Below are 22,079 nucleotides of genomic sequence, written 5' to 3'. Positions count from 1 at the left end.
CTAATTAATTCTACCTTTGTTGCCAAAACATACAATTGGCAAGAACCATATGATTTCACTCATATGTGGGGTATAATATTGAAAGCAACAAATAAACAAATAAGAATAACAAACAAACAAAACTCACAGATAAATACAACAGCATGTGGTTACCAGAGGGAAGGGGATGGGAAGTGGAAGGGTACAGGAAGTGAAATATATGATGAGGGAAGAAGATTGACTGGGTGGGGAAGACACAGTGCAATATACAGATCATGCAACATAGAATTGTACACTTGAAACGTACATAATTTTATTAACCATGTCACCTCAATAAATTTAATTAGATTTTAAAAATAAGACAAAAAATGTTTATATTTATTTGGAAAAATATGATTAGGAATATATTAGCAAATCAAATTATTCGCTTTATTTTCTGTTTAACCTGCCTCATCATGTTTGTCTTCAACACATCTGCTGATTCTTCATAGTAATCAATAATGAATTAGAGAAAAACATTGTGCACAGGACAACAAGTAGGGCATTTTAGAAACGCTTTTAGAAACAGTGAGATAATATAATCTTGTCTTTGTAGTCTTTTACTGTGCTTCATAGTGATATTCAAATATTTTACACTCTGAACCATTTCTGTCATTACTTCTATAATATCAGCTCTTTATAACTCATTCTAACTAAATGTATTGGTAGACAAAAATGACAAATGCCATGAAGCCATATATGTAAATATGTTTGTGGGTGTGTGTATGCATATAATTTTCACTTTTATTGAAAGAGGGACACTAGTTACGTTCTTGAGCAAAGAAGAGAAGATGCGTCATGAGACAGGCAGGGACCTAAGGGAAGGCTGGCGCTGCTGTCCACCTGGTGGAGATCAGTTGTTATTTTAACTGCGTTAGCGTAAGCCAGAAATTTAGCTGAAAGCTTTTGGTACTAATTATCTTTGTGATTACTGATTCCAGAGCGTTATCAGCACCTCACCCCCAGCCACACACACACTCAGAAAACTGTTACTCTAGGATGACCTCAGAGCCTAAACTGTGTTCTTCCTTGTTTGCAGAGAGAAGTTGGTTCGAGTGCGCTCCCAGGACCAGGGGAGGGATCTACAGGGGGTTCAGAACTTACTGAAGAAGCACAGACGCCTAGAAGGGGAGCTGATGGCACATGAACCTGCCATCCAGGTAGGAACACTAGAATCTGAGGCCTGGAAAGGCACAGATAATCTAATAGTAGGCCCTCCTGTATGGTTTAACTAGGATGATTCTGTAAAATGTGAAGGTGGCATGCCACAATCACATAGTCATAGAATTCAAAAGCGTTCTTTCCTCCTCCACACTTTGTATCCTGTGACTAGAAGAATCCTGCACAGGGACTCATGCTCATGTTCAAGGAGCACTTGAACACGCCAGGGCACAGTTGTTATCAATTAGGATGCAGGTTGGGACATTCGGAGAAGCTGTGCTTGAGCCGAGCCATATGGAAAAAAGGACAACTCTGGTTCTGGATTGGCAGTAGGGTCACCCTATGCGTGTGACTAATCCATAAACCAGGTCATGGAGTGCATGGCCTGGTACACATGCCAATGTGTCTGCTCAAATACTTGGGTAAAATTAACATCATCTATTACTACAGCTTTCGTCATCCTCCCAGGACTTTTAAGACCACCCCAAGTACCATGAAGTTAAGAAATAATCTGCCTAGATACTTTGCCAGGGAACTGTGCCTCAATCGGGAGAGGGTGTGAGGTGACACAACATGGAGGGGGTGTGTTTTTCAGAATGTGCTGGATATGGCCGAGGGGCTGGGAGACAAGGCCGAGGTGGGGCGAGAGGAGATCCAGGAGCGGCTGGCGCAGTTTGTTCAACACTGGGAGCAGCTCAAAGAGCTGACCAAGGCGCGGTGAGTGGGGGACGGAGGCCCAGCTCTCCGCCTGTGTGGCAGGTATTGGACTGGTGCTGGGGAGGACACCCAAGTGCTTGCTTAGCATGTCTCCCGCGCCACCCATCTCTCTGTCTTCTAAGTCCCTCCTCAAGCACAGTCTTCCATGAAACATTCCCCCATTTGCCCCAGGCAGACGTGATTGCTGCCTCTACTCCTGTACTGACTCGCAACTGTCTTATATCATTGCTGCTCTTTGTACAAGGTTATTTGCCACATGTCTGTTTGTATGTCGCCCCAGTTTTAGCCTTGTATGCAACAGTTTGTAGTGAGAGAAATGTTTTTTTCTCCCTTATTGCCACATAGCCATTTAGAATCATATAGTCATATAGCCAAATAAAATAATTCCCGCTATAATTTCATGCCTGTTGGCATAGGAAGACATTTCTTCCTGAGGAGTAAAAACACTTAAGATGAACAACCGTGTTCTGATTCACTGCCATTATTCTCCACCTCCAAAGTCTTAGCACTTTTGTTTGGACAAGGTTTTCTTTCCCCAACAAACATTCCTGGAGAGTAGATGATCCCACAAAACGGAACGTGTGGGTCAAGGGTCTCCCCCTTTTCAGAGGAGATCGCCACAGCTGAGTAGTAGACACATGCTCAATTCTTTTGTGGCCCAGTTCAACGGTGGCTGCCTCATAGAGTTGTGCCTTCTGGCTCCATTCCCACACTTGCTGGTTTTCTCTTGTTCTTACTGGGGCTCACTGGCCTGTTGTAGAGGGCTTCAGTTGGAAGAGTCCCTAGAATACTTGCAATTTATGGAGAATGCTGAAGAAGAAGAAGCTTGGATCAATGAAAAGGAAGCAATGGTTGCCCGAGGAGATTCTGGAGACACATTGGCTGCTACTCAGGTGAGCAATAGACTGAATGAATCCATTTTCTTCTCTTTAAATGAATCTCTTCTTAAATACTCAGTGTTCACCTTAAAATTAGAATCTCCCTCCTGGTGGGGAAAAACAAATTTAAGATCAGCCTTAATATAGGATGTTCTTGATACTTAATATTTTTCTGGTAAATGCAGTGTTGCTTAGAAATGTTTAAATTTCAATATGGAGAAATCCTTGACCAACACTCTTATTCCAAAATCCAGAAAACTGTAAGGTCATATGGTGAGATAGACTCAATATCACTTATATACCTTTGACCCTTTTTCTGGTAAGTTTGCCCTTTTTTGGCAAGTGAAGAATTTGGGGAGCAGAATGTGGGTGGGATATGTTGTCCAGATGTTTTGATTCTCACTGACTTATTTATGCAGAGTTTGCTAAAGAAGCATGAAGCCTTGGATAATGACTTTGCTGTCCACGAGGCCCGGGTGCAAAATGTGTGTGCCCAGGGGGAAGGCATTCTGAGTAAGGTGAGAGGCTCCAGGAATTCCCGGTCAAACTTTCATTTTCAAAAGGGATTGGCCCAAATATAGACTCATGAGCAGTGCTAAAATCATACACAGAATTTTAATAATCTATTTTTAACATTAACAAATATATACTTATTTTTATTATCTAGGGATGACTGTCCAATATGGTAGCTACTAGCCACAGTAGTTATTTAGAGGTGATGTGCTGGTAATTATTTAACAGCCAGCTACTGCTCCCAAAAAAATAAATGCCACAATTGATTATTTCTGTGGAATAAATTTTCCCACGGTGGCCCAATTGAATCCATCTCTTGAAGCTGCCATTTTTTTTCTTCTTGTTGTTGTTTGCAAATAGTTATTTAATTTCTGTTTTCTGAAAGCTCTTTTTTCAAGCTCTTATAAATACACCTTTGAGATTCTTTAAATTAGCTGTTGACACACTTACTCTTGTCCTATGCACAACATGGCATTTATGAAGCTTTTATAAATGACTTGCTTTGATCATAGAATATTTGTAAGAATGGGAAAAAAAAATTTTTTGTAAGCCTCTAAGGAGGAGGACCAGTTGGAAACTTATTTGTAACTTGAGTATCGTTCTTTAGTTTGAACGCTTGTTTTCACAAAGCCTCACTGGTCTAAGCGCTACCCGAAGAACCCAAAACAGAGATGACTTCATTCTTTCTAGATGCTTACACCCACGCAGATCACAGTTGTGTGAACAAGCATGAGAAGGTCATCCCAGTGCTGGGGTGGAAATAACCATCTGGGACATAAAGAAAACATAGAATAAATTCACTAGACCTGGAGGAGAGTCGTTGAATATTTTGAAAGAGGGAGAGGAGGGATTTTTAACAGTACCAAAGAACTCAGATTTTTGGCCTTGGCCTCTCTCTTCCTCCTTTCACCATTGGCGTTGCAGGAGGAGAGTCGGCACAAGGAGAAGATTTCCGCCAAGATAGAGGCTTTGAATGCAAAGACACCGTCTCTGGCCCAGGCGATCGCTTCCTGGAAGCTGCAGTTGGAAGATGATCATGCCTTTCAGGAGTTCAACTGGAAGGCTGATGTGGCAGAGGCCTGGATAGGTATGATGGGTGAAGGCCAGGGTGCTGGGGCTTGAGAAATATAATGAAAATGCATTGTATTTTCTAATACAATGGTTCGTGGGGCTTTCTCACATACCTTGTGAAGAGAGGTGCTCCCTTCATCACCCATTCCTGTCCTTCTGGGATGCAATTACAATGACACTCACATGTGTTCAACACACACACACACACACACACACACACACACACACATGCTGAAGTATCAGAGAACATTTTTTTGAGAATTGGTTATTTCGCATGTGATATGCAGAAAGAGAGAGCTATGGCCCAAACTTCTAGGAAATAAATGTGTGTTTGATTTAATTAAAATTTATGTCTAATATGAAATTTTTGTGTTCTATGAAACACTCAGATGTTCCCTTGGTGCTAGCTTAGTTTCCATCATTTTATCCTGAATAAGTCTATAGAACAATCCATTCATCCCCAATTTAATATTTACTCACAGCCCAAGGAATCGCCGACTCAAAGAGTTAGGAGGCTCTCTTGTGAACTATAGGACATATTCCTTTTCTCCTTACCAAGTCTGATCCAAGATCAACTATCTTTCTCAACCTATTAATGATCTTCGCTCTTTAGCTGAGAAGGAAAGAAGCCTGAAGATCAATGGCAACGGTGCAGACCTCACTGCCTTCCTCACTCTCCTGGCAAAGCAGGTGAGAGCAGGGTTGCCTTTGTGATAGATGCCCGGGAGGGCCAAGACCATATCGCACAGAAGCTGAGCACATAGGATTATCCACTGCTAGGCTGTGTGGTTTTATTGTCTGTGGGACCTGTACTATTGTTCCTTTTATTCTTCCTGATATTGATAATTTGCTAGTTTTTTCTCCCTCTTTGCCTCTCCCTGTCCACTCTCTCTAATTAATTTTGCAACAGGTATTTATCACTTTTACTAGAGAATCAACATTTGGCTTTTTAATTTTTTTCTGTTCTATCTTTATAGTATATCCCATTAATAACTTTTTATATCTTTATATTTTTACCATTTTCTTTAACTTTCTTCTGATTACTTGATTTAAAAATTTTTTAAGATAGATATTGAGATTTCAAGTATTTAGCTATTGTTTTATAATATATTGATTTAAGGATATAAATTTCTAAGTAAAGCTTAACTGCATCTCAGAAATTTTATGTTTTTGTTATTCACTTAAATATGTTCCATCTAACTTAATTTCTTATTTGACCCACTAATTATTCTGTTTTGGTGAATAGTTTTTGTACAATTGAAAGAATGTGTATTTTTTCAGTGGTGTTAATCATGTTGTTTAAATACTTACTATCTATAATAATAAAAGTGTAATGTGCTAATTAGACCGGACAGCCAAACAACCTTCCGGACGTCCTTCTGGATGAAGCTGGGGCTGTGCTGCGGCTGCAAGGGCCGAGGCAGCTGCTGTGGCTGCAAGGGCCGAGCCCCTTGCATGAATTTCGTGCATCGGGCCTCCAGTTTTTATATATTTTGAGGCTAGGTTAAAAGTTGTTTGACATTTAGAATAATTCAATCATCTTGATGAATTGACACTTTTAAATTATGAAATGGTCATCTTTCTAATAATATTTCTTAATTTGAAGTCTTTTACGCATACTAGAATACTACACCAATTTATTTTTTGTTTGTTTATCATATATATCTGTTTTCATCTTCTGTTGTAGTTTTTATGTTTCTGTGTCTTTATATTTTACTATGGGCCCGATGCACAAAATTCGTGCAAGGGCCTTGGCCACAGCCCCCACCCACCACTGCTGCAGCCAGGGGCCTCTGCCACCTCTGCCGCGGCCCCCGCCCACTGTGGCTTTGTCCGGGAGGAAGGATGTCCGGAAGGACGTCCAGTCTAATTAGCATATTATGCTTTTATTATTATAGATTTTATTTTTCTTGTTGATACATTTACAAACTGCAAAATGATTACCACCATAGAATTAAACAATACTTTCATTCTGTCATATAATTACCATTTGTGTTTAGTAAGAAAATTTAATATTTACTCTCTTAACAACTTCAAGTATATAAGTATATAATATAGTATTATTTGCTAAAATAACCTTGCTATATATTAGATCCCAGAACTTGTTAAAAGGAAGTTTATACCCTTTGTACCCCTCCCTGGCCCCCAGTTCTTGGTAACCACTATTTGAGATTCACATATAAGTGCATCATACAGTGTTTGTCTTTCTCTGACTTATTTCACTTAGCGCAGTGCTCTCAAATTTCATCCAAGTTGTTGCAAATGGCAGGGTATCCTTCTTTCTCATGACTGAATAATATTCCATTGTATGTATGTATGCATGTATGTATGTATGTGTCTATATATCTACCTCTCTATATTACATCTTCTTTTTCTTTAATTCTCACCTGAGATATGTTTTATTGATTTAGAGAGAGGAAGGGAAAGAGAGAGAGAGAGAAAGAGAGAGAAACATCGATGTGAGAGAAACATCAATTGGTTGACTACCCTACATGCCCTGACTAGGGATCGAACCACAACCTAAGTATGTGCCCTGACTAGGAATTGAACCCAAAACCTTACTGATGTATGGGACAATGCTCCAACCACCTGTGCCACCTAGCCAGGGCTTTATTGCATCTTCTTTGCCTGCTTATCTGTTGCTGAACACTTAGGTTGTTTCTATATTTCAGCTATTGTGAATAATGCTGCAGTGAACATAGAAATGCAGAGTGCCTTTAAATTTTCTAACATTTTATAGATACCATATAATGAGTATGGCTTTGTCAATCTAATTTGATCATTTTATTGGAATAGTGAGATCATTTACATTTAAACTAATTCATTGATAAGGTTTTACTTAAAACTGTAATCTAACACCTCCCAATTCCCCATCCAACCCCTACTTTTTAGCTAGGCATTGAATTGCTTCAAAGCATGCTTTTAGTTTTATTTATCTCTCTATCTATTTATTAATCTGAGGACTAGTCCCTTTTCAGTTTGCTTTTACACCTGGGACCTTTCAGGGGTATCACCTAAATCTCTTTCGCGGGGGCTGCTCATGCTTCCTGTGTCCTGAAATCAGCACTGTGTGACCAGAGAACTGCATGTTGCGTTTTAGATCCACAGCCGCTGTTTTCTGCTTGGCTTCTAAGACTTGTGTCCTACACAGGTCAGGACTCTATAAATGTCTTGAGAGGAAAGTGCAGTGGGAATAGTGAACCGGCTTTTCTGCAGTTCCCTCTTCACGGCTCCTCCAACCCTGGCTGCCCCAGTTCCCCAGAACTCCAGTTTTTGTCTTTTAGCTCCGTCTGAAGCTCTCTTCAGCTGCTTTCCCCTCTTACCCTGTTCAGTGTATACTTCAAAAGCAAAAGTAACAGAGACTATTACTCTTACTCTGCTACCAATCCCTCCTCTCCAGGATTTTAACTCTTGAATAACCGCCACCTGAGCTTCATTCTGATCTTTTTCAAACAGCTGATGTTTTTGAACTTTTACCCAGCGGTTAAAGCTGTTCTCAAAGAGACAATTGGTCCAATACAAGCTACTCTATTAAAGCTGGAAGTGGAACATCCCTAATTTTGTGATTCTGATACCAACAGCTCCCAAAAATATCATTTGTGTAATATAGTATCTGTAGGTCTTTTTTAAATTTCCATACTTTCAAGATCCCCAGTAGCGCACTGCTGGTGATTAGAACACAAAATCTAATAAGTGATACAAAAGAGTCTTAGAAAGAATGTGAGCTCAAATCTAATTTCAAAACATACATCGGAATGCAGCCATAACCCCAATCCCAAGTGTTTACTTAAGTCTCTAAGTCATATTTCCTTTTCCTTGGTCATCATTCTAACTCTTTTCTAGTCCTTATCTTGTTCATGATAAAAATAGGGTGGAACCCAGGTGTAAATGACCCTTCGGAATCGGCATTCATTCTCTGTTCACTGCTTCTCTCTGGTCTCTCTCAGGACACACTGGGTGCCAGTGTGCAGAGCTTTCAGCAAGAGAGACTGGGTAAGATAACTGAGCTCAAGGACCAGCTGGTGGCTGCTCAGCACAGCCAATCCAAAGCCATCGAGGAGCGCCATGCCGCCCTGCTGAGGCGCTGGGAACAGCTGCTGGAAGCCTGTGCAGCCCACAGGCAGAAATTGCTAGAGAAACAGCTGCCCCTCCAGAAGGTAAAGGTTAAAACATGGTGAGGCATGATAAGACCTTGATTCTGTATTAGCCATGGAATCTAGAGACAAATAGTGGAAACCCTGTTTGGATATATTTGAGTGTGTACTTTGGGAAGGACCAGAAAGACATTCTTATTGAGCAAAAAGACTTTAGACTGCTAGGGAGGTCTTTTTAGACTTTAGTCAGTTATCCAACTGACTTGAGAGGAAAGCTCGGCACAGGTAATAGAAGAGGTAGGTGGCACAGCAGGGTGAACGATCTTACCGTATAGCAGACCTACAACTGCTTTTCTCCAGTTCAAATAAAAGAACTCAACAAGTAAATATTGTGTTCTTACATGTCACTTAACATCTCTGAACCTTGATTCTTCCATTTATGAAATAGGATAATATTACCACCACCTCTGACTGGTCTCTGTTATTACTATTAAAAAGGATAATGGGTCTGAAAAATTCAGTATAACCACTAAGTTCTATATGGATATAAGTGATTAAAATGTCCTTTCTAATTGGTTGCTAAGGTATTAGATGTTGATAATAAAAAATCAATAATGAAAGGAAGTTGGATGGTCAGTAAATTACTGAGCACTCCTAGACCATAAGTATTATACCATATAAGCTAGGGAGTTAGGGAAATTGGAAAACAAACATACAAATAAAAACCAGTCAGTTTGAAAAAAAAAATAGTTAGTCTGGACCCTTAGTTAATGCTTACTCTATTGAAAGACATGAGACATAATTTTAATGAAAAAATAAATCAATTAATGAAATATATATGGAGAGAGATATGAAAGATATTTCACAATCTGATTCTATTATTTTACTTTCTAATTATAAAATATTTGTAAAATATTCAGTTGATCCATACTATTTTGAAAATAATAAGAAGTACTTTATAGTTTTTATATTCTTCATATGAGTTTTCTCTGTATTGGTCTATTTTAGCATATAGATTGCAGCAATTAGTACCGGGAAGATATAATAGTGCACAACCTCTTTAATGCCTATGTTTTGGGATGAAAACGAATTTGCATAACAAATATCCGTGGAAATACTGTCTGCTGACCTCAAATCTATGATGATTTTAAATTTTAAATATTTTTTATGACATGCTGTTTGGAACAATCCATGTTATTGCTCTCATTCGGAAGTTCAGTCATTCAGAACATACGGATAACTCCAGAGAGTATTGCAGGAATAAGGATAAAGGTTAGAGTGTAGGAAAGGGATTTAAAGAGGAACTGCAAGCATGAGATGAGCCCTGAACAAGTTTTAGAAGGATGATAGGAAAAGAACTCAGTCTTCAAAAAGACATTAGAGAGGTGTGGTCTGTAGACGATCAGAAGAAAGAGGAAGTGGATAAAGGATAGGATAGATTTGCCTATTTCATGAATGATTCGTTCATTTAATCATTCATTTAACATCTATTTTTGCATGTCTACTATGTGCCAAATAGAATTGAAACAGATTTCAGAATAAGAAATCATAAAATCTTCTCATTGAAAACAACCTTCGTCACTTTTGGAATCTTAGAGCTAAAATGTCTCTAGAAATCATTCAACTTGCTCATTTGCAGATGATAGAAAACTTGACCAATTTCACAATGAGATGCCAGGATCAGGACTTATATTTCTAACTCACTTGTCTATCCATCTGATTGTGTGGTTCCCATTGGTTTTAGTTCTGTTCTTTTAAAGGGTTTGCCCTGAAAATATTGAAGACAATTACTTTTTTATTTTTTATTCTGAGTCTTCTCTTCTCTCCTCCTTTTCTCTTCTCTTTCTATTGGGAAAGATGAGGTGTCTTTTTTTTCTCTCTCTGTAGGCTGAAGAGCTATTCATGGAATTTGCACACAAGGCTTCAGCTTTCAACCACTGGTGTGAGAATGCTGAGGAGGACCTGTCAGAAAATGTGCACTGTGTCTCCCTGAATGAGATTCGCCAGCTACAGAAGGACCACGAGGCTTTCTTGGCCTCCTTGGCCAAGGCCCAGGAAGATTTGAACTATTTGCGAGAGCTAGACCAGCAGATTAAGTCCTTAAATGTGCCCTCCAGCCCTTACACCTGGTTAACCATAGAGGTGCTAGAAAGGACGTGGAAGCACCTACCTGACATCATCAAGGTAGACTGAGGCACAGCAGGGACTTCCTTTGGCTATAGTGATCATGACACGTATCCAAGTTGGGGGACTTTTGAGAAAGAACGGAACATTTTTAATTGGGAAAGCAGTCTTAAATTGGATAGTCTAAGAAATATTTGAAAATATGTTCACAATAAGGATAGCCCTGGGTAACATAGTTTGAACAGTTTTGTGCTTCAGGGTGTTGAGCAGTGATGTAAGGCAGCAAACACAAGCTCCAGGACATGACTCTGAAAATGAGTTATAGAAAGTTCATGAGGCTTACAGATATCTTTAAAGTCTATATATGCCTTCATCCAAAGCATTCTCTATTTTATACACACCTCCAAAAGTGCCTTTTAAATGTGTTTGCATTTAACTTTTGTCTGTCGCTAATGATGTTCATTATAGAAGCTATGGAAAATACTTAAAAGTTTAACAAAGAAAAATTTTACCATAAAATCACCAATTTTAGATGGCAACTCTTATAACTACCTTTCCCTTTAAGGCTGTTTTTATGTTCATTTAAATGAAATTTCATCTGGAAAAAAATAAGCAGAAAGATTTGCCTTCATTATCTTATTATTTTTACTGAGTTTTGCCTTTGAAACATCTGCAAATACTTATGGGAAGTGACATGAGTTTTCCTCACCTTTCCGAGGTGAGAAGAGGTAGGCTGGAAGCAATATGAGCACATAAGCACATGCCTCCGGAATGTAAGTTTGGGAGAGCTGAGGTATGGCTGAGCCTGGGAACCAATTATTTTCCTGCAAAGAAAGGTTTTCAATGTGCAATTCACTGTCTGTGATTTGGGTTTCTAGGAACGGGAGCAAGAGCTGCAAAAGGAAGAGGAAAGACAGGTCAAGAACTTTGAGATGTGCCAGGAGTTTGAACAGAATGCCAGTGCCTTCCTTCAGTGGATCCTGGAAACCAGGTGTGCTATGTTACCTCAAAAGTTATGATCCCTATGCCACACACTCCATTTCCCATGAGGATAAAGTTCATAAAGGAGGGGAAGGGGAGGATAAAGTTCATAAAGGAGGGGAAGGGGAGGGACTCCTACAGCATTTATGCTGTCCTAATTTACCATGTGCTTTCTATTGGTAATTGGTTACTTTCTGAATCAATCCTTGCAAAACCGAGAAGTGAGAGTTTCAGCCTTCTACCCATTGTGGACCCTTCAATATTCTCTTCTTGATACTCTCAATTTTTTTCTGTTGCCTATAATTACAGTTCAAAAATAATAACAGTTCTTTTTATTTAAAATGTTTAATGTTGAAATTATCTTTGCATTTTACAAAGTATTTCTCTGTCCATTAACTCACTTAACTTTTAGAGCACCCTGGAAAAGTATACAGAGACCTTATTACCTCTGAGTGGAAAGAAGTTTAATAGATACATTGATGGGCTCAGGGCCACATGTGTATTTATTGACACAGCAGAAATAGAGCATATTGTAAACATCTAGTATGAAGTTGATATGTTGCCTGACTAAAGCTGTGATGGGAATCAAGTGAGACAGTATATGCTAATTGCTTTTATTGAATCCAAAGTGTTCTGTACGTGAAAATAACATTTGTCACATCTTCTGGGCAAATGACCTTGAAAAGGAGGAGACTTAGAAGGTGTAATACACATTAGAATAAATGCTCTAAGTTGGTAGACTGTATTCAGTAATTAGGTCAGATCTGTGGAATTTTGAGAGTTAAAGAATTGGTTTAGAGTCCAGTGGTTCTCAACCTTCCTAACACCACTACCCTTTAATACAGTGCCTCGTGTTGTGGTGACCCCCAACCATAAAATTATTTTCATTGCTACTTCATAACTGTAATTTTGCTACTGTTATGAATTGTAATGTAAATATCTATGTTTTCCGATGGTCTTAAGCAACCCTGCTAGCGGTTCTCAACCCACAGGTCGTGACCCACAGGTTGAGAACCGCTGCTGTAGAGCCTAAGACCATAGGAAAACACAGATATTTACATTACGATTCATTAACAGTAGCAAAATTACAGTTATGAAGTAGCAACGAAAATAATTTTATGGTTGGGGTCACCACAACACGAGGAACTGTATTAAAGGGTCACGACATTAGAAAGGTTGAGAACCACTGGTTTAGACAATCCATGTTTCTACACACCACTGACCAGGATAAATCACACAATTAACAAAAGGAAAATCAGTCTCGTGGCCAGAAAACCCTGAGAGAAGGCATAAGCAACATAGCTCTTCTTTCTCTTCCTCTGGTTTTGGTCCCTCCTCCTCTGGCCTCATGTGCCCCACACTGAGCATATCACCTGACCACCTGTGCTCTCTGCTACAGCAAGTAGCTGCAAGGAAGGCTGTTAGCTTCTCAGTGTGAAAGAAACTTTGGAAACAGTGGATGGAACATGTTCATACGTTTTTGGCTACAAAAGAATTTAGGATGTTTCATAAATCTGAAGTAAAAAAGATCGTTAAAGTAAACCATATTAACATATGATTTCCCTTTCTTTCTTCTGATTCCTGTTCCGGACCTTCACGTCCAGGGCTTATTTTCTGGATGGGTCAGTATTTTATGTTACCTTGTTTGTTTTGTTCTAGCATTCAGGAATGATTAAACAAGGAGACCTTAGTACTGGGGCATCTCGTCTCATCTCAATCTGATGATGCCCAAATAAAAATGTGGGGTGAGAAGGAGAAGCATAGTGTATACTATTCTGGCTCAATACCCCATTAGGTGGAGTCTTGCTTACATTAAGGTAAGAGAGTGTTTGAGAATAAGAACTAGGAGAAAGACCTGGAATCCCTCTCATAGGCAGAGAAGAACTAGAAGGGGCCTGAGTTCCTTCTCATATGTCTGGCAAGGTTGCCAATAGGCAGAAGGGTTGGTTTCATGAAAATCTGGTGTTGTGTAAATTTATTTTAGGGAGACCAAGTGACTTGGAAGAAGTAGCAGTAGAGAAATGTAGAAGCTCTGAGTTTGTCTGTCTTTGTGAAATATGGACCTCTGATATTATAAGTAACTTTTTTAATCTGGATCTTAACTAGATCTTTGCTCAAAGAAACAGGAACTCTGGAATCCCAATTGGAAGCAAATAAAGTAAGTAATGTTTATTCATTAGGTCAAGATGTTGCCAGCATTACAAGGAGTGCAAGAAAAACTACTTAAAGGAAACTCTTAAATAAACACTTTTATGCAAATTCTCTGGCCTGAAAGTGAAGAGTCTATGGCTCTTGTGCCAACTTTGCCAAAATGTTATTCTAATCATTGGCCACTGCTTTATGGACATCAGTTTGCTGAACTCTCTAATCTGCAATTTCTGTATCTATGTAATAATGTTAATGATATTTATATTATTGAGTTACTGTTATTGATTAAGAGAAAAAATGCAAGGCTGCAAGCTTACAACTAGAAACATTGACAATTTTGTAATTTGATAATGACAATTATTTGATAATGCAATTGAATCTAGATGATCTCTTAGCAATGGGAGAAAATGTTAACTAATTATATTTTATTTCTTCCTAATGAGAGAAGTTAAATACTAAAGAATAAGACATTGTCAGATAGGGAGTTCTCGTTCTCATCAAGAAGATGAGTAGGTAATTGGTGTGCTGGCCCTTTGCCATGACCACATCAAAATTGCAATTAAATTATAGCATGATCAACCTGCAGAACCATTTGAATACTAGCTGAACAGAAGTGTTATTACTAAGGATACAAAGAAGAAGCCACCATCCAGACTGATAGGAAGAGGGGAAGAATTAAAGCAGGCTGGATCCACACCCATGTGTTCCAGTTAAGAATCTGGAGGGATATCTCAGCTTCAGAAGTCCCCACTGAGGAGCAAAGGGAATCCCAGCATCTACCATGTTCATGGATTGGAAGAAAGACCATCATTAAAACGTCCATACTACCCAAAGCAATCTACAGATTCAATGCAATTCCTATCAAGATACCAATAGTTTTTCTGAGTAGTTTATTTATCATGGAGGACAGGAAAATTCCTGAAAATAATTGAATGGAAGCAGTTAGAGAAAACCCCAACTCATCTATTTCTTATTTTCACTCCCCTCCCTAGGTTTGGAGTGGTGCCCTGGGTGACTCTCTGTCTTCTCAATTTCCAGAGGAAGCAGAAGGAGATCCAGCTGATGAAGCGCCAGCTGACCAAGATTGAGGATCTGGGAGACAACCTAGAAGAGGCTCTGGTTCTGGACATCAAATACAGCACCATTGGGTTGGCACAGCAGTGGGACCAGCTCTATCAGCTTGGGATGCGAATGCAACACAACCTGGAACAACAGATCCAAGCCAAGTACTGGGAACCTATGGGCAGGGCTAGGGAAGGGTGTGGATGATACTAGTTTTAGGTAGTTAACTCCAAGGGCTAGAATTGGGGGTACTGGTTAAAAATACTCCTTAAGAGCTAGTACACTCACTGTACTCAGAAACAATATTCTCTTTACTGCCCACTGAACGACGGTTTCTCTTTATTCTATTATGCAATAGGAGACAGTGCTCTCATTGTCCTGAAAATACTCATCCGCCAATTCTCGAATTCCTTCATCATCTTATGTAATCTCTTCAGAGAGCATTCCCTTTTGTAAATTTTTCTCTAAAATGTCTAAAATGCAAGAAATAATCAAGATATGGAGAAGAGCAGAATTCATTTTTTCCCTAAACAAATTAATTGTCTTAAAGAAGATTTTGGTCTCCATAGCTTTCTTGGCAGTGTTATTATCTCAATCATAGATTTCTGTAAAGAGTTTCAGAATAAACATTTTAAACTCTGTGAGCCAGACCCTGGCTGGGTAGCTTATTTGGTTTGAGCACTGTCCTGATACACCAAGTTTATGGGTTTTGATCCCCAGCCAGGGACACTTACAAGTATCAACCAATGAATGCATAAGTCTCTCTCTCTTTCTCTCTCAAATCAATTTTAAAAATTAAATTTTGTGAGTCATATAGTCTCAGTTGTAACTACTCAACTCTGCTGTTGTGGAGAGAAACCAGCTATTGATAATCCATAAATGAATGAGCATGAACCTAATATAATAAAGTATTATTTATGGACATTTAAATTTAAATTTTATGTATGCTTAATAAAGCATTCTTCTTTTTTATTATTTCAACCATGTAAAAATATAAAAACCATGAATAATGATGCAATGAACACAGTTTCACACAATGCAATACACAGATGATGTATCATAGAATTGTACACTTGAAACCTATATAAACTTATTAACCAATTTCAATTTAAAAATATAAAAAACATTCTTAGCTCATTGACTGTACAAAAGCAAATCCAGACTGGATTTGGCCCTAAAGTAGATGACTCAAATAGTGAAACAGTCACTAAAGTTTCTATTGCATGTGACTTAGCTTCTGCTTTTCTCTGTTTTTGTCTCATGAGGTAATTAAGTCTTTTTTTCCTTTCAGAGATACTATAGGTGTGAGTGAGGAGACACTGAAGGAGTTTAGCACAACCTATAAGTGAGTATCCTATATAATAAAAGGCTAATATGGTAAGTGTCCGGTTGTTTAGTTGGTCATTCAACCAATCAAAGCATAATATGCTAATGATATGCTAAGGCCTCTCAACTGCTTGCTATGACATGCACTGACCACCAGGGGGCAGATGCTCTGACCAGTAGGTTAGCTTGCTGCTGGGGTCTGGCAGATGGGGACTGAGTGAAACAGAGCAGATACGCCCTGGAGCCCTCCCTTGGTCCTTCCCCGACTGGCCAACCTCCCGCATCCCTTCCTTGCCCCAATCCCTGACTGTGCACCAGTGGGGTCCCTCGGCCTGGCCTGTGCCCTCTTGCAATCCAGGCTGATCTCCTCTCTCTCACCCCCCTCCCGAGTACACAATTTTCATGCACCGAGCCTCTAGTAACTTTATAATTGATTGGTTCTTTGTTTTTCAGACCATTCAAAATAAATCTCAAATACATTTTTTCCCTTCAATGTGGCTTATTAGGATTTTAAATGGCGATTTAGATATGTTATTTAGCTTTAAGTTGTAGTTTGTAATATGTCCTTGAAATTCCTAGATTTTAGAAATACCTATTTTATGTTCAACATTTTATCCTTTTTCCTCCAACCATTAGGTTAAAAAAAAGTGTAGAAACACAGGCAACTGTCCATTCATTTCTTTGATAAGATTATGCTATGCTGCCTAGCTGGTGTGGCTCAGTGGTTGAGCGTAATGACCTATGAACCAGGAGGTCACAGTTTGATTCCTGGGCGGGACACATGCCCGGGTTGTAGGCTTGATCCCCAGTGTGGGGCATGCAGGAGGCAGCCAACCAATGATTCTCTCTCATCATTGATGTTTCTCTTCCTCTCTCTCTCTCTCTCTCTCTCTCTCTCTCTCTCTTTCTCTCTCTCTCTCTCTCCCCCCCCTTCCTCTCTGAAATCAATCAATATATATTTTAAAAAATATTATGCCATGTTAATAAAGCCCCAGCTGGTGCAACAAAACTGTTCTTTTCCATTGTTAATATGCTTCTCTAGTGACCTTGATAAAATGTTTTTATTCTATAGACACTTTGATGAGAATTTGACAGGGCGCTTGAGTCACAAAGATTTCCGGTCCTGCCTGAGAGGACTCAATTACTACTTGCCCATGGTGGAGGAGGGTGAACCTGAGCCCAAGTTCGAGAAATTCCTGGATGTCGTCGATCCAGGGAGGTAGGAGGAAGACCAAGGCCAGACCATACCAGGGAATGGGGCTTTGCAGGATAAGCACAAAGAGTAAAGTAATCCATAGGCATTAACTCACCTTGAGAATAGGAACATGCAGACCACAATAAATGAACAGCTTTTGGTGCCCTTCCAGGACTAGCTCAGAAGTTCATGGCACTAACTGCAACTCAGGCACCAGTCCTGCAATTTGATTAATCCCTGTCTTATGTTTGACATGAATTTCAGTTAGTTCTGAGCATGGAACTTGACAGAAGAGTCCCTTCATGTGTATAATGTCTTAGGAGAAGTCACTAACATGTGGGAGTGGGGTTGTTGTATGCTTGTGAGGGTGACATAGAATCATAGAGGTACCACATTATTGTTAGGGACTAATTCTTTCTAATACCAAAACCAAAGAAGACCAGAAATAGAGGTCCTCAAATCAAAGTGAAGAGCTTGAGGTACTGGATACAGAGTACTGGTGCTGATGGGAAATTCTGAAATTCTATATAGTGTGTTAGGCCCATATAGAAACAGAGGCTGGAACTTGGGAAACGGCTTATTTGGCTGTAAGTGGATGAGAACGAGGGTCACATAGGTCATAGTCTTAGAGAGCTGAGTTGGAAAGGCACTTGGAAAATCCAGTTTCCCTCTGTCTCTGTGACACCAAGTAGAATGAGAACGGGTCCTGTTTCTTCTCTGTGTTGAGGGGGCACAGTTGCTGATCCATTTATCTGACAGGAAGGGCTATGTCTCACTGGAAGAATATACCTCATTCCTGATTGACAAGGAATCAGAGAACATCAAGACCAGCGATGAAATAGAGAATGCTTTCCAAGCCTTGGCAGAGGGCAAGACCTATATTACCAAAGAGGACATGAAGCAGGTACAATTCCAATTGCATCTACCCTCATTGTGCTCTCATAACAATCTAGATTTTGCTCATCTCAGGCCTACTTGCCTACTATCCCCCACCTCTTTGTTTTTCTGTAGATATCATCTGCTTTGATCACCATTTTATGTTGTGATCAAAATGCAGAGTCAACCTCTAATGACTATCAGGGTCAATCCCAAACCTGAAACTCGTTTTCAAGAATGCTTTTTATCCAATTTATTTAACAAGCCAAATTTAGAGAATGGGATAAGAAGCATAGTCAAAGTGACATGGAACTCTTCAAGTAACAGTTGACTTGAAGAGATTGTTCATTTTATTCATTAGAAAATATGAATTACTGTGAAAGGTATGTGCTATGAACAGTGCTGGTTTTTTCTTCTAAAGTTCCTCCTCTCCCTGAGTTTAGGGAATATTGGCATCCCAAGGAACCAGCTATTTTGAATTCTTATTACTGCATCTTTTTCCTCTTATGTTTCAGGCTCTCACACCAGAACAAGTGTCCTTCTGTGCCTCACATATGCAGCAATACGTGGACCCACGCGGCCGAAGCCACCCTGCTGGCTATGACTATGTTGGCTTCACCAATTCCTTCTTTGGCAACTGATAAGCGACTCTTACTAGATCATATAAAATCTTGGTTGTGGAATTATTGGGGAATGAAAGAGGCGAATGCAGAAGGAAGAAAGATAGTAGTGTGTGTGTATTACATTTATTGCAGGACCTGAAAGAGAAATAACCTTGGGAGATATAAGGCATTAGTAGAGTTGGAGAAGAGGAGACCAGGGACTTATTTTGCATGAAACTAATTAAACCAACTGATGGGTACCAAGTTCTCTCTTTTCTAAAAGAAAATAAATTAAATTGGTTAATAAAATTGGACATTGGTTAATAAAATCATATAAATTTCAAGTATACAATTCTATGAGACATCATTTGTATATTGCATTGTAAGCCCACTACCCAAAGTAAAATCTTGCATCACCAAACATGAACCCCTTTTACCGTTTACAAATTCCCTCCCACTTCCTTCTGGTAACCACAATACTGTTGTCTGTATCTATGAATTTTTGTTTCATTTTCATGTTTGTTCATTTCTTTCTTTCTGTACCTTTTTAAAATGCATCTTCATTATTTAAAGCATTACAGATGTGTTCTTTATTCCCCCCATTGACCCCCTCCACCCTGCACTCGCCCCTCCCAGGCCTTCACCACACTATTGTCTGTGTCCATGGGCTAAGCATATCCTATCTAATAAAAGAGAAACATGCAAATTGACCATACCTCCACTATGCCCACAAACCATGCCCACCAGCCAATCAGGAGTGAGTATGCAAATTAACCCAACCAAGATGGAGGTTAACTTGCATATCCAGGTGCAGAGCAAAGACTGAAGACAGCGTAGAAGGAAGCCAAGCGCTGCAGAAGGGAGCGAAGCTACAGAGAAGCAAGCAAGCAGGGTGGGGGAGAAGGGAGGGAAGCAGGCAGGGCGGGGGAGAAGGGAGGGAAGCAGACCACTTCAGGAAGCCCTATTGCAGGAATCTTCCTGCAACGGGCCTCTAGTATTCACATAAGTTCCCAGGTTAATTTCTCTCCACCTACCCTCTTACCCCCATCTTCCTTCTGAGACTCTTCAGTTTGTTCCATGCTTCTATGTGTCTGGATCTATTTTGTTCATCAGTTTATTTTGCTCATTAGATTCCACATATAAGTGAGATCATGTGGCATTTATCTTTTCTCTGACTTATTTCACTTAGCATAATAATCTCCAGGTCCCTCCATGTTGGTGCAAAAGGATAAGAGATCCTTCTTTTTCACAGCTGTGTAGTATTCCCTGGTGTAAATGTACCACAGCTTTTTCATCCACTCATCTACTGATGGGTACTAGGGTTGTTTCCAGGTCTTAGCTATTTAAAGTGTGCCACTATAAACAGAGGGCATATATTCTTTCTGATTGGTGTTTCTGATTTCTTAGTAAATATTCCTAGAAGTGGGATCACTGGGTCAAAAGGCAGTTCCATTTTTTATTTTTGGAGGAAATTCCATAATGTTTTCCCTAGTGGCTGCACCCACCAGTCTGCATTCCCACCAGCAGTGCACTAGGGTTCCCTTTCTCCACATCTTTGTCAGCACTTGTCATTTGTTGATTTGTTGATGGTAGCCATTTTGACAGGTGTGAGGTGACACCTCATTGTCATATTAATTTGCATCTCTTGGATGATTAGTGACTTTGGACATCATTTCATATGTCTCTTGGCCACCCTTGGAGAAGTGTCTATTTAGATCCTTTGCCCATTTTTAAATTGGATTGTTTGTCTTCCTTTTGTTAAGTTGTATGAGTTCCTTATATATTATGGAAATAAACCCCTTATCAGATGTATCATTGGCAAATATGTTCTCCCATGCAGTGGGCTCTCTTTTCATTTTGTTGATGGTTTCTTTTGCTGTGCAGAAGCTTTTTCTTTTGATGTAGTCCCATTGGTTTGTTTTCTCCTTGTTTCCCTGGCCCTAGGAGAAAGAAGTACAGGGATCCTGATGGCTATCTCTTCATCTTTTTCCCCAGAGCCACAAACCCTAGTCTCTCCTCACCTGATTCTACTCCACTCTGCCCTCCCTCCTCCAGAGCCCAGGGTGAGTGGCTATGAATGAGGTTTTATGTGTGGCCCTTTAAAGGGGCAGCTATGTCTCTGGCAGATCTTCTTCTCTCTCTGGTGGACAGAATCTGTGCTGACCTTCCAAACAGGTGGTATACAGGTGTCTCTCGCTGGCTCTGTTGCTCTGGGCGTGGGCGGCCAGCATGGGGTTGAGACCTCACGCTCCTCAGAGGAAACCTTTGCGGCTGAGATATCTCTCTGGAATCTCAGCTGCCACCCGCGGGAGCAGGACAAGCCCTTTCACACCTCAGCCCTTCCTAAAATCTCATTGTGGCTTCCTTTGTGAATCTTTGGTTGAAAGACTTCTGTTCAGCTAGTCTTCAGTTGGTTACTTAGATGGATTTTTCTATATTTTAATTCCAGTTTGGTCCTGGGAGCAGGTGAGTGTAGCATCCATCTACTCTGCCACCCTCTGGATCCACACCCACATATATCTTTATTATTTTGTTTTGTCCTGATTATAAAATAAACTATTTCTATTAAAAAAATTTTAGGTATTTTGCCCTAACTGGTTTGGCTCAGTGGATAGAGTGTCGGCCTGCATACTCAAGGGTCCCAGGTTCGATTCCAGTCAAGGGCATGTACCTTGGTTGCGGGCACATACCCACTAGGGAGTGTGCAGGAGGCAGCTGATCGATGTTTCTCTCTCATCGATGTTTCTAACTCTCTATCCCTCTCTCTTCCTCTCTGTAAAAAATAAATAAAATATATTTTTTTAAAAAATAAATAAAATAAAAATTTTTAGGTATTTTATTAGAGCAATGTGAAGTAAATGTTACTGACTCATCTGGGTTTCTGTATTACTGAGAATTGTACTTAGGATAGCTAATTACACTGTAAATAAGGACCATGCTAGAGTAAGTAAATAAAACCCAAGGTGACATACAGATGGTTTCTCTTGAATTTAGGAATGTGTTTAAATTCTTACAATGAAGATATCTGATAGACTGAGGAACCCCAATGGTTTAGTCCATAAAATGGAACTGCACAGGGAAGACCAGCATTGCACCTATTTTTTTTAATTTTCCCTTTTTTTTCATACTCTGCATTAGAATGCATGTTATTCCTCCCAGAATGGCAAAATTCCAGCATAAAAGGAATTCCCTTGGTCCTCCGTGGACCCAAATTTCCTCTTCAATTTTAATGTGATGAAAAGAATATTTGTTTTTGTTTATTTCCATTTCCTATCAGTGCAAGAGTCAGTAGATTGTTTATAAAATTAATAAT

The 22,079-nt window shown here is 39.6% G+C and overlaps 1 protein-coding gene across 1 annotated transcript in view; it reads left to right on the top strand.

Moving 5' to 3' along the window:
• Nucleotides 1-18,805, top strand: part of SPTA1 (spectrin alpha, erythrocytic 1) — a gene marked incomplete at both ends in the record, with an annotated part of 69,978 nt that extends 51,173 nt beyond the window's left edge. The window contains 16 exons of the mRNA XM_080648422.1: nucleotides 1,058-1,178; nucleotides 1,775-1,896; nucleotides 2,657-2,789; nucleotides 3,194-3,292; nucleotides 4,212-4,374; nucleotides 4,972-5,048; nucleotides 8,306-8,515; nucleotides 10,340-10,636; nucleotides 11,455-11,567; nucleotides 13,162-13,179; nucleotides 13,664-13,715; nucleotides 14,744-14,931; nucleotides 16,059-16,112; nucleotides 17,166-17,312; nucleotides 18,048-18,192; nucleotides 18,680-18,805. Of these exons, the coding sequence (XP_080504548.1) occupies nucleotides 1,058-1,178; nucleotides 1,775-1,896; nucleotides 2,657-2,789; nucleotides 3,194-3,292; nucleotides 4,212-4,374; nucleotides 4,972-5,048; nucleotides 8,306-8,515; nucleotides 10,340-10,636; nucleotides 11,455-11,567; nucleotides 13,162-13,179; nucleotides 13,664-13,715; nucleotides 14,744-14,931; nucleotides 16,059-16,112; nucleotides 17,166-17,312; nucleotides 18,048-18,192; nucleotides 18,680-18,805 (2,065 nt within the window). The remainder of the gene's footprint in view (nucleotides 1-1,057; nucleotides 1,179-1,774; nucleotides 1,897-2,656; nucleotides 2,790-3,193; nucleotides 3,293-4,211; nucleotides 4,375-4,971; nucleotides 5,049-8,305; nucleotides 8,516-10,339; nucleotides 10,637-11,454; nucleotides 11,568-13,161; nucleotides 13,180-13,663; nucleotides 13,716-14,743; nucleotides 14,932-16,058; nucleotides 16,113-17,165; nucleotides 17,313-18,047; nucleotides 18,193-18,679) is intronic.
• Between the last annotated feature and the right edge of the window lie 3,274 nt (nucleotides 18,806-22,079).

This window comes from Plecotus auritus (genome assembly GCF_963455305.1).
Source record: "Plecotus auritus genome assembly, chromosome: 12".
Lineage (NCBI taxonomy): Eukaryota > Metazoa > Chordata > Mammalia > Chiroptera > Vespertilionidae > Plecotus > Plecotus auritus.
The sequence above is the reverse complement of the archived record's forward strand: the minus strand, read 5'-3'. Positions and strand labels throughout refer to the sequence as shown.